At 46.3% G+C, this 15,516-nt stretch overlaps 1 protein-coding gene across 5 annotated transcripts in view; it reads left to right on the top strand.

The window, feature by feature from the left end:
* Positions 1-3,284: 3,284 nt before the first annotated feature.
* The window catches only part of CDHR3 (cadherin related family member 3), a 119,468-nt gene continuing 107,236 nt past the window's right edge, over positions 3,285-15,516 (top strand). For 2 of the 5 annotated variants that reach the window (XM_073573592.1, XM_073573588.1), the window contains exon 1: positions 3,285-3,402. In XM_073573592.1, the coding sequence (XP_073429693.1) occupies positions 3,342-3,402 (61 nt within the window). In that variant the 5' untranslated portion in view covers positions 3,285-3,341. The other 3 variants (XM_073573589.1, XM_073573591.1, XM_073573590.1) reach the window with 3 other exon arrangements.

Raw genomic sequence — 15,516 nt, 5'->3', positions numbered from 1 at the left:
ACTATCCAAGTTGCTGTTGTGCCCCCAAGTCTTAGATGGGAGTAGTGCATTTACAGCCCACTACTCCACCGGTATCTGCTGCAGAACCATTAGTGTCCATACAACCTCGGGGACCGGGCCCCGGCCTTGCACTTAGATCTTCTAGGCAGGGTTCTTCCTCTAACCCACGTCCTCTCTGTTCCCTTTTACTCCTATGTTCCGTACTATTCTTTCCTTCTTATGGAAGATCAGGTTTCAGTTCAATCTCTTTCTCCTTCTTTCCTTTCCCGTGCCAGCAGACCCGGGTCACTCAGGTCTGCTGCAGCACCTCTTTCCTGCATCCCTCTCTCCAGGGATCCCCACTCCTCTCCGAGTGGCTTCCTTCCTCAGACTCCCCGTCTGACTGTCCTGTGATCCTAAACATTCCCGCTCTTTTATGTATTCTAAACTCCACCCACCTCCCAGCTCGTTTAGTGTTCCAAGCAGGGAACCACCAAAGGTGCTCTGCTACTCTCTAAGCAAGGAGCCACAATGTGGCTTTGCTGAACTACTCTGTTGTGTGGGGTGCGAGTGTTGGAGCGTGGTCAGGAGCCTCTAACTTACCTGGATGCTGGGGAACCACACCTCAGGAGGAGGTGCAGTACCTCTGTGGCGACTGAGCCTCAGGGGCGCCACACTTTCCCTCCCAGAAATGCAGTGAAAATCCTCTCACAATGGCGGCTGTCTGCTGCCTTCCCTTCTATCTCCCTGTGGCAGGGCTCAGAGCTCTGTAGAGGCCTGTCTCCTGCCAGTCTCACACACCAGTCCTTGCTGCCATCACCATACTTTTCTGGCTGACTCAAATCTTACCGCCTCATAGCAGTTAGCTCCTCCCCTTAACATGTGACTTTCCGAGAAGCAATCATTGGTTGACTGCACTGTAACTTCGTCCCATAAAACTCTCTAAAACCTTTACTGATGTTGTCCCTGTAGGAAAATTCACAATTAAGACAAACAAAGAAATGAGAATAACATAGGAAAAACCACATACATTGAAGATACAGAAATAACAATAACAAAAATACTTCTGTCTCAAAAACTTGTGATAGAGCAAAACTAAGTACCGTATAATTTTGGAATCAGCACATCAAACTCCATAAAACAGACATAGTAACTTTGCTGATGATTTTTTTTCGTGGTGATCATTGTAAAGGTTTCTTTTTATTCCTTGATGTTTTATTACCAGAGGGTATACGTTTTCTACAAGATTCTAGTAGTATTTCCTGAAACATGCCCCATTTATGTTTGGTATCCCCAGTTACCATGAAATGGTCACAGTCTACTCGATTAAACTCTTCCCATAATTTATTGAAATCAGCTTTCCTAAAGTTCCAAGTTTTAGCATTTCCCCTTTTGAATGTTTGAATGAAAATTACATTGAAACGTACCATATTATGGTCCCTGCTTCCCAAATGCTCCTTGACCTGTACATATGAAATTGTATCTGGTCTATTTGACAGACCCAGATCTAGCAGATTACCTCCTTTGGTTGGTTCATCTATTAGCTGAGAGAGGTAATTGTCCTGAACTTTTGATAAGAACTTGCAGCTTTTCGCACAACCGGAAGATTATATGTCTCATTGAATGTCTGAATAGTTAAAATCCCCCATAATAAGGACCCTATTATTATACGCTGCCTTTTTAATTTGTTGCAGCATTTCCTCCCCTACCTGTTCAGCTATGTTAGGAGGCTTGTAGCAAACTCCAATTAGCAGCTTTCCATTATTGCCATCCCTATGTACATTTACCCATACTGGCTCGACATTGTCGCAGCTCCCTCCAATGTCGTCATTGCGCTACCACTTTAACTAATGCCATGACATTGGCTCATAGTTTTACCATAGAAATCGTGAAGTTACATGGGAATCCTTCTAATATTGTTTCCGACCAATGGGTGCAATTTATTTCCAAATTTTGGAAAACATTATGTGCTCATTTGGGGGTCCATCTTTCATTTTCTTCTGCTTTCATTCACAGTCTAATGGGCAAACTGAATGTGTGAACCAGAATCTTGAGACATATTTAAGGATGTGTGCCCACATAAGCTTTTTTTTTCACGTTTTTTAAGTGTTTTTTTTACCAGCAAAAGCGCTTAAAAATCGCTCAAAAGAAGCATCCCATTCATTTGAATGCATTTTGCACTTTTTGTGCATGCTGATGCGTTTTTTTTCCTCGAAAAAAACACTTCGCGGCAAAAAACGCAGCATGCTCATTAATTTTGCGGAAAAGTCAGCGTTTTTAGCTATTTTCTATGTGTCTGGGGACGTGCGGAAAAAACGCATCAAAAACGCGGAAAAAAAACGCTCATTTTCTGGGAAGGAGTCCGTTTTTCATGCAGAAATTTTCTGCATACGTGGGCACATAGCCTAAGGCTATGTGCATACGCTGCGGATTCTGCTGCGTTTCTGCAGCGTTTTTGGCCCTGCAGAAACGCAGCAGTTCCGCAGACATGGTACAGTAACATGTTAGCCTATGGCCTAAGCCTATAGCCTATGGCATTTCAAATCTGCTGTGCTCACGCTGCGGTTTTTCCACGTGCTTTTGCTGCAGTTTACAAATGCAGTCAATTCTTTGTGCAGATTCCGCAGTGGTTTCACACATTTAACATAGTAGAGGTGTGAAACCGCAGGGCAAAACCGCAGGCTAATCTGCAGGAAAACAGCAGGTCACTTTACCTGCGGTTTTACCTGCGGATCCGCTCGGAAAAACCGCAGGTGAATCCGCAGCGTGTGCACATAGCTTTAGATGTTTTGTGTCTGAAAATCAGGAAGATTGGATTTCTTACTTGTGAAATCTAGTTATGCTGGGTGAGAGGCGTCTGTCTGGGATGCAACAGGTAGTGTTTCTCCTTGCGGAGAGTGACATGTCAAGCCTGACATAATAAGGTGAGGAGACTTTTAAGCTTTGCAATGCTCCTCTGGGAAATTTAATATACAAATTGTCTCTTCAGAGAGGAAGAGGTCTAGATCGACCTTGGGTTGACTGAGAAAAAGAGCCTTAGGGCCCCGTCACACATAGCAAGTCACCAGCGATCCCGACAATGATATCAACTTGTCAGGATCGTTGGTGTGTCGCTACATGATCGCTGGTGAGCTGTTAAACAGAGAAAGCTGTCTTGAGAGCAGAAAAAGCATTTACTATCTTGGCAGACCAAGAAAAAAATCTATTCCCTTCCTGGTCATGTTAGTTAATGGTTTGGCTATGACCGAAAAGTTCTTAATGAATTTCTGATCATTTCTAAAGCCCAGAAATCTGTGCAATGCTTTCAGGTGGAACCCAATCAAGGACAGCTTGGACCTTGATCGGGTTCATCTGAAATCCTGATGCAGAAGCCAAAAGTTCTAAGAACTGGACCTGCGGTACTTCAAAAAGACATTTCTCTAGGTAAGCAAATAAATGGCTATCATGTAGAATCACGAAGAATGTGGAGAATCTGTCTGACATGCTCACGATGCTCCTCCTGAGAATGTGATTAAATCAAAATATCATCCAGGTAAATTACCACATGTGCGAAATTTGCAGAGAGCTGGCGATGACGTCGGCTCTTAGAAATCATGTTATCATGCCTACAGGGGCGTGCGTGATAACATGCGGAAAGGGGCTACTAGTCTGAGGAAACTACTGCCCCATTGACTAGTCAAAGGGTCCATTTGCAAATAATTTTCTAATAGAACTGTTTTTGTCTAATTAAATAAAGGGCTTGTTAGGCAGGGACTTTATACAGGAACATTCAGCTGCTGGTTGTTTAGGTGTCATGGGGGACCTGTCAGATTCCCTTTAGGTGGAAACGTTACACAAAATTGTATCACAGAATTCAGAATTGTGCGGCTGGTGGTGCCAATTAGCTTTGGCTAAAGTTTTCTTATTATTATGCTTATAATCAGTGCAGGAACAATTTCAGAAAAGCCTCAAACTTCTGGATATACTCAGAATGAGTGCTGTGAATATAAAAGTCCACATGATGGCGCTATTGGATATCTTTCAAGATATAGGAAAGTTATACAGCTGTAGTGTAGTCTCACTTGCTTAGCTATTTGCACATGAAAATATTTTAGCTGTGTGATACATTTTTATTCACTCACAGAATAGATTGTATATACAAGCACTGGGCACATTTCAGGTTTCTTCCTCTAGCGACACAGTTTTATCCTACATAATGATCTATTATTAAAATATTATTCTGTCCACAATGGAGTTACATAGCATCAGTTAGCTACATAGTTACATACGGGTTTGGGTTAAACACCTTCACGACATGCACTGTGCATGTGTAGCGCAACTAGGAAGCAGGTTCACACCATACTAGGCAGATGATGCTGTGTGTTAAAACTTGCCCGCGATTGTTAACATGTTAAATGCTGATGTCAGTCTTTGACAGTGGTATTTAACATGTGGGCAGCATCATTCCATGTGCCTTTCGCTGCACCTGTGATGGGATTGTGGGCAAATCCGGAGTTAGCGGCAGGCAGACCAGACAGTTGCCTACTGCCAGCGCTGACTCCCCCCCACCAGCGCCAATTCCCCTCTCGCCAGCGCCGGCGCATTCAACTATACCATAGACGCTGGCAGAATCATAGAATCGTAGAGTTGGAAGGGACCTCCTGGGCCATCTGGTCCAACCCCCTGCTCAAAGCAGGATTTGCTAAATCATCCCAGACAGATGTCTGTCCAGCCTCTGTTTGAAGACTTCCATTGAAGGAGAACTCACCACTTCTCGTGGCAGCCTGTTCCACTCATTGATCACTCTAACTGTCAAAAAGTTTTTTCTAATATCTAATCTGTGTCTCCTCCCATTCAGTTTCATCCCATTACTTCTAGTCTTTCCTTGTGCAAATGAGAATAAAGATGATCCTTCTACAATGTGACAGTCCTTGAGATATTTGTAGACAGCTATTAAGTCTCCTCTCAAGCTTCTCTTTTGCAAGCTAAACATTCCCAAATCATGCAACCTTTCCTCATAAGACAGGGTTTGCAGACCGGTCACCATTCTGGTCGCTCTTTTCTGAACTTGTTCCAGCTTGTTGATGTCTTTTTTAAAATGTGGCGCCCAAAACTGGACACAGTATTCCAGATGAGGTCTGACCAAAGAGGAGTAGAGGGCAATAATGACTTCACGTGATCTAGACTTTATGCTTCTGTTAATACATCCTAGAATTGAATTTGCCTTTTTTGCTGTTGACTCATATTCAGTCTGTGATCTATTAGTATACCCAAGTCTTTTTCAGATGTGCTGTTGCTTAGCCCTATTCCTCCCTTTCTGTATATGCTTTTTTCATTTTTATTGCTCAGCTGTAGTACTTTGCATTTTTCCCTGTTAAAAACCATTCTGTTAGTTGCTGCCCACTGCTCCAGTTTATTTATATCTTTTTGAATCCTCTCTCTCTCTTCTCTAGTATTAGCTATCCCTCCTAGCTTTGTGTCATCAGCAAATTTAATCAGTTTACCCTCAATTCCTTCATCTAAATGGTTGATAAAGATGTTGAACAATACAGGGCCCAGAACAGAGCCCTGTGGTACCCCACTTGAAACATTCTTCCAACTGGATGTGCAGCCATTTACGACCACTCTTTGGGTCCGATCACTAAGCCAGTTATGAATCCACCTAACAGTTGCCTTGTCCATTCCATACCAAGTCATTTTTTCAATAAGGATTGTGAGATACTTTGTCAAATGCTTTGCTGAAGTCAAGATTGTCAGAGACACCGCACTACACTCGCTCACAGAGCCAGTGCGCGTGTCCTGAGTACAGAAACAGTGCTAAAAGATACCTGTGGAGCAGGGCAGCAGAGGTGACAATGCGTGCTTCAAACTATTAGTATCAGGGTCCAGTCAGCGCCGGAAAGTAAAGAGGCACAGGACCTGCGGACACTGAAATTAGCAAGCTGGTACAGGACCTATGGTCAGGTGACTGCAAGGGGGCGGGGCTTAGCGTCCTGCTTTCAGATATGACAGGACACCATACAACAACTCAGAGTCAGGCAAAACGGAGGTCACAACAGTACGGGCAAACGAGGCACAGGAGGGACAAACAGACGGGTAGTCAGACAAAGCCAAAGGTCATACACAAGAGGGCGACGTGGTACCAAGGGGACGAGCAGAGAGAAGTCGGGTCACAAGCAGAGAGTCATACACGAGAGGTAGCGCAGTACAAGAGGGCCAGGCAGAACTCGTAACAGGGACAGAAACGGATCAAAACCAAACAAGCAAGCAAGATATCAGGCACAAGGCACACGTACGCACAAGGTCAACTAACTCAGCCGAGGGCAGGAGTATAACTGACACCGGACCTAGGTCCAGTGAGCATTAAATAGCTGCCCTCTGCAAGAGAGAGGCGGAACAATTAACCCCCAGTCTGATCAGGACGGGCCAAAGTGAAACCCCATCCTGGATCATGACAAAGATATACTATATCTACAGCATTTACCTGATCCACCCAATCCGTGTTTCCGTCATAGAAGGAAATTAAGTTAGTCTGACATGACTTATTAGTTACAAACCCATGCTGACTCTGTTTAATAACTTCATTCTTCAGGTACTGACATACATGTTGTTTAATAATTTGTTCAAAGATCTTTCCTGGTATAGAAGTCAGAATCACCGGCCTATAGTTGCTTGGGTCCACCTTCTTCCTCTTTTTGAAGATAGGAACAAGATTTGCTCTTCTCCAGTCTTCTGGGACTTCTCCTGTTCTCCAAGAATTTTCAAAGATTATGGAGAGGGGTTCAAAAATTTCTTCTGCTATCTCCTTCAGTACTCTGGGGTGTAATTCATCTGGACCTGGAGACTTGAATTCATTTAGGTTAGCTAAGTGTTTCCTCACTATCTTTCTGTTTATAGATAGCCTGGATTCTTCTATTCCCTTAATAGGACAGTGAAGAACAGTTGATGTTACATTTCCTTTCTGAGAGAAAACAGATGCAAAATAGGAATTTAAAAGTTCGGCCTTCTCAACATCCTGCCTTACCATTTCATCATTTTCATCCTGTAAAAATCCTATAGCATCTTTGACTTTTCTTTTACTTTTGACATATCCCCAAAATCCTTTATTATTGCTTTTGACGTCTCTTGCAAGCCTCAATTCATTGTCAGCTTTAGATAATCTGATTTGTGCCCTGCAGGTTCTGCAGACAGCATTATATTCTTCTTTAGATATGCCTCCATCTTTCCATTTTATAAACATTTCGTTCTTCCTTTTTAGCATGTGCTTAAGTTCTGTGTTCATCCATCCTGGTTTCCTTAAATGCTTCCTATTCTTCCCTCTTTTCAGAATTGTTAACAATTGTGCTTTGAGAATTTCATTTTTCAAGATTTCCCATCCTTCCTGGACATTTTTGTCTTTAAGGATATCCAGCCATTGGATCCCTCCAATTCTCTTTCTGAATCCCTTAAAATCTGCCTTTCTGAAATCTAGCCTTGACGTCTGAGTCTTCACAGGTCTTCCTCCTCTAGTTATCCAAAATTTTAAAATAGCATGGTCGCTACCTCCTAGGGTCCCAGCCACTTTAACCTCCTCAACCATTTCCTCCCTGTTTATAAGGATTAGATCCAAGGTAGCAGTTCCCCTTGTTTTCTCCCCTACCTTTTGGAAGATAAAGTTGTCTGCAAGAGAGGATAAGAATTTCCTTGACCTGTTAGTTTTGCCTGAGAGAGATTCCCAACAAATGTCTGGATAGTTGAAATCTCCCATGACAACTATGTCACATTTTTTGGAGAACTTGGCCATTTGATGCATAAAGAGTTCATCCATGTCTTCAGCTTGCACAGGCGGCCTGTAGTAAATGCCTACAATGGTGTCCTTTCCATTGGGTAAGAATACAAGGACAGAACAAACAGTTCAAGGTACAGTTCAAAGCAATGATGGAGGAGAGATCGTCAGCTGGTGCTCCCTCTCCCATCATTCCCCTATGCCTCTGACACTGCGGGTGCGCGATGACATCACTTCATCACATACCCACTGTACCCACTGCAGCCGCTGAGACGGGAGCCAAGCCGGGAGTAGCGCGCGGCAAGAGGAGAGGTGAGGATTGTGTTTTTTTATGTATCAGAGAGTACTGGACTGTGGGGACATTCTCTGGGGGGGGCTACATTATATTCTATGGGGAGGTGGGCTCTGTTATATTCTATGGGGAGTACATTATATTCTACGAGGAGGTGGGCTGTATTATATTCTATGGGGGTACATTATATTCTAAGGGGAGGTGGGCTGTTATATTCTATGAGGGTACACTATATTCTATGGGGAGGTGGGCTGTTATATTCTATGAGGGTACATTATATTCTATGGGGAGGTGGGCTGTGTTATATTCTATGGTGGGTACATTATATTCTATGAGGAGGTGGACTGTGTTATATTCTATGGTGGGTACATTATATTCTATGGGGAGGGTGGGCTGTGTTATATTCTATGGGGGTGCATTATATTCTATGGGGAGGTGGGCTGTATTATATTCTATGGGGGGCTACATTATATTCTATGGGGCTCTGTATTAAATTTATTATATTCTATGAGGGGTGATTGCATCATACTCTATGAGGGGGCTACATTATACTATATGAGGGGGTTACATTGTATTCTATGGGGGGCTGCATTATATTGTATGGGGGGCCTCATTATACTCTAAGGGGGCTACATTATATTCTATGGCAGGCTGCATTATACTATATGAAGAGGGCTACATTGTATTCTATGGATGGGCTACATTATATTCTATGGGGAGTTGCATTATACTCTATGGGGGGCTACCATATATTCTATGGAGGGGCTGCATTATACTATATGGGGGCAGCATTATATTCTATGGGGGTTACATTATATTGTATGGCGGGGCTGCATGATACTCAGGGGGCTACATTATATTCTGGGGAGTGGCTGCGTTATACTCTGTGGGGTGGCAGCATTATACTATGTGTTGGCTGCATTATACTGTATCAAGGGCTATGGGGAATACATTATACTATATGAAGAACTATGGGGTGCATTATACTATGGGAAGTGAATTGTACTACATGGATGACTATGGTGGTGCATTATACTATATGGAGCACTATGTGGAGTGTATTATACTATATGGAGGACTGAGCAGTGTATTTTAATATATAGAGGACTATGAGGAGTGTATTATACTATATGGAGGACTGAGGAGTGTATTATACTATATGGAAGACAGTATTATACTATATGGGGAACTGAGGAGTGTATTATACTATATGAAGGACTGAGGCATGTATTATGCTATATGGAAGACTGAGGAGTAGTGATGAGTGGCTATACTCATTGCTCGGGTTTTTCCGAGCATGCTTGGGTGTCCTCCGAGTATTTTGGCATGCTTGGAGATTGTTTTTGACGTCTCATCTGCATGATTTGCAACTGATAGACAGCTTGAATGTCATGTCCGCCATGTCTGTCATGTCCGCCATGTCTGTTTTGCCTCACGAACCCCTGGAGCGGTGTGCATGCGCATATCTTGTCTGCTATCCTGCTTGTTCCCTAGAGCAGTGTGCACACTCTCCTCATGTCTGCTGAGCTGCATGATGCCTGCGTTTCTGCTTTGCCTTCTGTGATCTTCCCGTCATGTCTGAAACCCTGATCATGTGACCTTTCCAAGGATCCTGCACTGTCTGGTTCTGCAATCATCTCATCATGTCTGAAATTCCGATCATGTGACCTTTCCAAGGATCCTGCACTGTCTGGTTCTGCAATCATCTCGTCATGTCTGAAACTCTGATCATGTGATCTCTCCTAGGATCCTGCAGTGTCTGGTTCTGCAGTCATCTCATCATGTCTGAAACCCTGATCATGTGACCACGTTCTGTGATTCGGGGGCATCTGAACTGGAAGTTCTCCCCTGGTCCTGACCCGGAAGAGGAGGTGCTATGCCCTATATCAGACTGCCCCTTCCTATGCCCAGGGCCTGAGTATTGTGTTGTGTCCCTGCATGGCTGCTTGGTCTGTGGGGCGCTCCCTCTATTCTGTGCCCTTGCACCTAGCTCTGTAGTGCGTCTCTGCACAAGCTCAGTGCTCATATTCCGTCTCGTGCCTTGTCTAGTGTTTGTCCTTCGTGCCGTGTTTTGTCTCTGCTCTGCTTTGCTTTGTAGTCCTTCCTTGCCTCTGATTCCGTTCTGTGCTCCAGTCTAGCTTCCGTTCCTTGTTCCGTACCTTGCCTTGCTCTGGCTTGTTCCTCCCTATGGTCTCAGTCTTTGCTTGCTCTGCCTCGCTTTCTTCTATGGTGCTCTGTAGTTCTCCCTGGCACACGCACCATTCCTCCTCTCTTTCCTTTTGTGCTCTTTTCCATGTCTAGTCCCAAGGCTATGCCTTGGCCCGGCTCTGGGCTTCGGCCTACGCTCCGCTGCTAGACTCTTTCCTTATGTGCTCTCTTTCACGTTTCTAGGCTGGTCCCAAGGCGCTCCCTTGGCCCGGCTCTGGGCTTCGGCCTACGCTCCGCTGCTAGCTCTGTTCTTGCTCTGACCTGATTCCGTGTTTCTGCCTATGCTTCTGTTTCTGGTTCCGTACTCTGCCTAAGCTCTGCCTGGTTTCTTGTCTTGTCTTCCCTTGCTGCTTCGTGTGCCCTTTGCATGCGCCTGGCCTTTCTAGCCTCCTGTTTGTGCTTCAGCCGTGCCCGCCCTAGCCGTGCCCGCCTGCTTGTGCCTCAGCCGTGATCGTCGGTCAGTGACTGCTGTGTCGCCTGCCATGCCTCAGTTGGGTTCGCTGGAGTCTTGCCCGTCTGTCAGTGCCGCAGCCCGATCATCTAGCTAGTGCCCCAGCCGTGCTCTCTGTGCTTCCTTGCACTTCACGCTGTTTCTGCACTGTGCTTTCCGTGTTCTCTAAAGCACGTGCAGGCCCTCGCCTGTCCATGGCTTACCTCCCCGTGCTTCTATAAAAGTACGCGCAGGTTTTGCCATGTATCCTGTCGTGCCCTCTTGCATGCACAGGCGCTAACCCTGTTCTCGTACTCTGTCCCTGGCGTGCCTCTCTGCACGCGCAGGCCTCCGTCCTGGGAACCTGATCCTGGCGTGTCTCCAAGCACGCACCCTGCCTTGAACCCTGGCGTGGTTCCAAGCACGCACCCTGCCTTGAACCCTGGCATGCCCTTGGTATGCGCAGGCCTCCGTCCTGGGAACCTGATCCTGACGTGTCTCCAAGCATGCACCCTGCCTTGAACCCTGGCGTGTCTCCAAGCACGCACCCTGCCTTGAACCCTGGCTTGTCTCCAAGCACGCACCCTGCCTTGAACCCTGGCGTGGCTCCAAGCACGCCCCCTGCCTTGAACCCTGGCATGCCCCTTGGCATGCACAGGCCTCCGTCCTGGGAACCTGATCCTGGCGTGTCTCCAAGCACGCACCCTGCCTTGAACCCTGGTGTGTCTCCAAGCATGCACCCTGCCTTGAACCCTGGCATGGCTCCAAGCACGCACCCTGCCTTGAACCTTGGCTTGCCTGCCGGATTCCCGAAACCTGCTGACCGTTGCCAGAGGTCCGGAACCAGATGACTGCGGCCTGATGTCCGGAGCTGATGTCCGCAGCCTGATGCCTGGACCCTGTCGGTCGTTGCCAGTACTCCGGAGCCCGATCCCTTTGCACCCCGTCTTGGATCCTGGCGTGTCCTAGCATGCATCCCTTCTAGGAACTCTTGTGTGATCCCTATCACGTATCCTGTCCAGGACCCTGGTATGTTTTCGTGCACGTGTTATGCCTGGAACATTTGGCGTGCCCTTGCACGCATCCTGCCGTGTTTCACTGTTTGTGCCCTGCACCTGATTCCCTGTTATGCCTTGCACCTGAATAAAGTGTGAATCCACGTTTGAGGAAGAAACTGTGTGACTTCGCTTTATGTTTGGTATCCTGTCCGTCCTGTTGTCAGACACTCAATAGTGTCTCCTTGAGCCGGCCGTCTGGTCCAGCTGCCGTGGTGGCTCACCCCCTTGGTCTTGCCCCTGACTCAGGGGGTGGGTTCTCACTTGGTCTGCTCGCCCTAGGTGGGTGGGTGCCACGGCCTAGAGGGTCCACTCTAAAAAGGAAAATGACTCAGTGTAAGCTGACACTCGTCACATTGAATACATGTGTAGAATGCCTGTTTGTTAGGGAATTCCCACATGTATTCAGCCTGTCTACAAGTCACAAATCATTTTTAAACAGCAGAGAAAAAGGCAGCAACACTTACCTGCCCAGGTCTAAGAACAAATGCACTGCAGGGTGCAGCCAGCCCATAAAACAAGATGTTAGCAACACAGGTGCAAAATACCAGATTAACAGCCACTCTCCACATACCCATTCCTGGAGGGGGTGACTGCCCAGTATAAAATTGCACAATAAAGGCCCGTATAGGGCGCTGTTCACACAAGGGAACTACACAGTGCCTGGCTCACAGCCTATTAATCACGCCCCTACTGTTCGACTAGGCGGGCTGGCCAGCACACCCTCAATACATCCCAGTGTGAACACCCCTCATGCACCCTGAAAATTAATATAGTGCAAAAAGTACACAATTAGTGAGGTATTAGCTGATCTTTTGGCCAAATCATGCAGATTAGACGACGAAAACTAAATCTCCGATCGCGCCAAAATACTTGGAGGACACCCGAGCATGCTCGGGAAAACCCGAGCAACGAGTATAATCACTCATCACTACTGAGGAGTGTATTATACTATATGGAGGACTGAGCATTGTATTTTAATATATGGACGACTATGAGGAGTGTATTATACTATATATGGAGGACTATGCGGAGTGTATTATACTATATGGTGGACTGATTAGTGTATTATAATATATGGAGGACTATGGGGAGTGTGTTATACTATATGGAGCACTATGAGGTGTGTATTATACTATATGGAGGAATGAGCAGTGTATTTTAATATATGGAGGACCATGAGGAGTGTATTTTAATATGTGGAGGTCTATGAGGAGTGTATTATACTATATGGATGACTATGGATAGTGTATAATACTATATGGAGGACTGAGGAGTGTATTTTAATATATGGAGGACTATAGGGAGTGTATTATACTCTATGGAGGACTATGAGGCATATTATATTATATGGAGGACTATGGGGTGTGCATTTTACAATATGGGGGACTATGGTGCACATTATACTATGTGGAGGCTTATGGGGTGTATTATACTAAACAAGGAAAATGATGCATATTCATCGAGCGATTGGATTGTTTATGCCGGAACAAAAATCATTGTTATCAGCAGCACTTCGCCGGTGTAAACTATAGATATGGTGCTGATAACATGATACTGTATGGGAACAGATTGAACTAATAGTGATTTTTCTGTTCCCATCATTCTTTCTCAGTTGGTGTAAAGAGGCTGGGAAACAAGTGAACAACTTCAATATTGTCGATCACACTCATTTAGCGCCCTGAACTGAGCGCATGTAAATACAATCGAAATGCTTCTGTTTGATGTCCAATATGTTAGCATTTGAGGCCCAATTTTAAACTTTTGCCTAGGGTCCCATTTTGCCTAAGGGTACCGTTACACCTAGCGACTCACCAGCGATCCCGACCAGCGATATGACGCGGTCAGGATCGCTGGTGCATCGCTAGGTGGTCGCTAGTGAGCTGCCACACAGGCAGATCTCACTAGAGACATCGCTGGGGACGGGGATCACTACTTGCCTGTCAGACGCGGCGATCCTGCGTCCTCCCGCCCGGCTCCACGCGTCGCTCGTCGTCACAGCAGGAAGCGCCGCAGGAAGTGGCCGATGAGAAATGATCCAGCAGCTTCTCGCGCGATCAGCGATAACCAGCGGGGGAGCCGGTCGGAGGTAAGTATCACATGCAGCGATATCGCTAGCAATATCGCTGTAACGTCACAAAATCGGTGACTTTACAGCGATATTGCTAGCGATATCGCAGTGTGTAACGGGGGCTTAAAACCGGCCCTGATCGTAGGTCACAAATGAGTTGCTATGTCACCAGGGGGTCTGTTGCAGACCTCTGTGCCTATCATTATGGAGGTCCACTGAAACCCAGCCTGTGCCCATGCTTCAAAGGAGACCTTAAGGCAGGAGTGGGGAACCTTTTTCCATCCGGGGGCCATTTGGAAATTTTAATCATCATTCGAGGGCCGCACAAAAATGATCACCTTGAAAATTACCCCGGTATATTTAATCAAACAATTAATTACGGAAACTCACCCTTAATGTGACGGCTGTAGCTGCTTCTCCATCACTGGGGGCTATATACAGTATATCACAGGTGGTAGGATATACAGTACTCGGGAGGATATACAGCACTTTCGGGGTAAACACAGCACTGGGAAATATACACATCATTTGGGGGGCACATACAGCTGTGGCGGGATATACAGCACTGGGGGGGACAGGGATCGTCAGGGAGGCTCATAGATCACCGGGGGGGACAGATCACAGAGGGGTGACACGAAGATCACAGGGGTGGGGCACAGAGATCCCAGAGGTGCATATAGCTGGGGGGCACATAGCTTTGGGTGATAGATCACAGGGGGCACATGGGAGCACAAACATCACAGGGGGTACATAGCAGGGGGCACATAGATAACGGTGCACAAAGCTGGGAGCCACAGATATCACAGGGGTGCACATAGCTGGGGGCACAGAGATCACAGGGGGACATATAGCTAGGGGGCACAGATCATGGGAAAAAAAATCACAGGGGGCACATAGATCACAGGGGACACAAAGCTGGGAGCCAAAGATATCACGGGGTGCACATAGCTGGGGGCACAGAGATCACAGGGGGCATATAGCTAGGGGGCACAGATCACGGGAAAAAAATCATAGGGGGCACATAGGTCACAGGGGACACAAAGCTGGGGGCACAGAGATCACGGGGGGCTTATAGTTGGAGGGCACAGATCACAGGGGGCATAGATATCACATGGGGAAACAGCTGGGGGGGCACATAGATGGAGGGCACAGAGATCACAGGGGACATATAGCTGGGGTGGCACAGATCACAGGGGGCACATAGCTGGAGGGCACAGATCACAGGGGGTATATATAGGTGGGGGGCACAGATCACATGTGGAAACATAGCTGGGGCACAGAGATCATGGGGGAATATAGCTGGAGGGCACAGATCACAGGGGGCATAGATATCACATGGGGAAACAGCTGGGGGGCACATAAATGAAGGGCACAGAGATCACAGGGGGGCATATAGCTGGGGTGCCACAGATCACAGGGGGCACATAGTTGGAGGGCACAGATCACAGGGGGTACAGTTGTGGCCAAAAGTATTAACACCCCTGCAATTCTGTCAGATAATACTCAGTTTCTTCCTGAAAATGATTGCAAATACAAATTCTTTGGTATTATTATCTTCATTTAATTTGTCTTAAATGAAAAAAACACAAAAGAGGATGAAGCAAAAAGCAAAACGTTGATCATTTCACACAAAACTCCAAAAATGGGCCAGACAAAAGTATTGGCACCCTCAGCTTAATACTTGGTTGCACAACCTTTAGCCAAAATAACTGCGACCAACCGCTTCCGGTAATCATC

This window comes from Dendrobates tinctorius, unplaced genomic scaffold (assembly GCF_039654945.1).
Source record: "Dendrobates tinctorius isolate UK_male_01 unplaced genomic scaffold, ASM3965494v1 ptg000035l, whole genome shotgun sequence".
NCBI lineage: Eukaryota > Metazoa > Chordata > Amphibia > Anura > Dendrobatidae > Dendrobates > Dendrobates tinctorius.
Note: the sequence above shows the minus strand (reverse complement) of the source record. Positions and strands in the feature narration are given on the sequence as shown.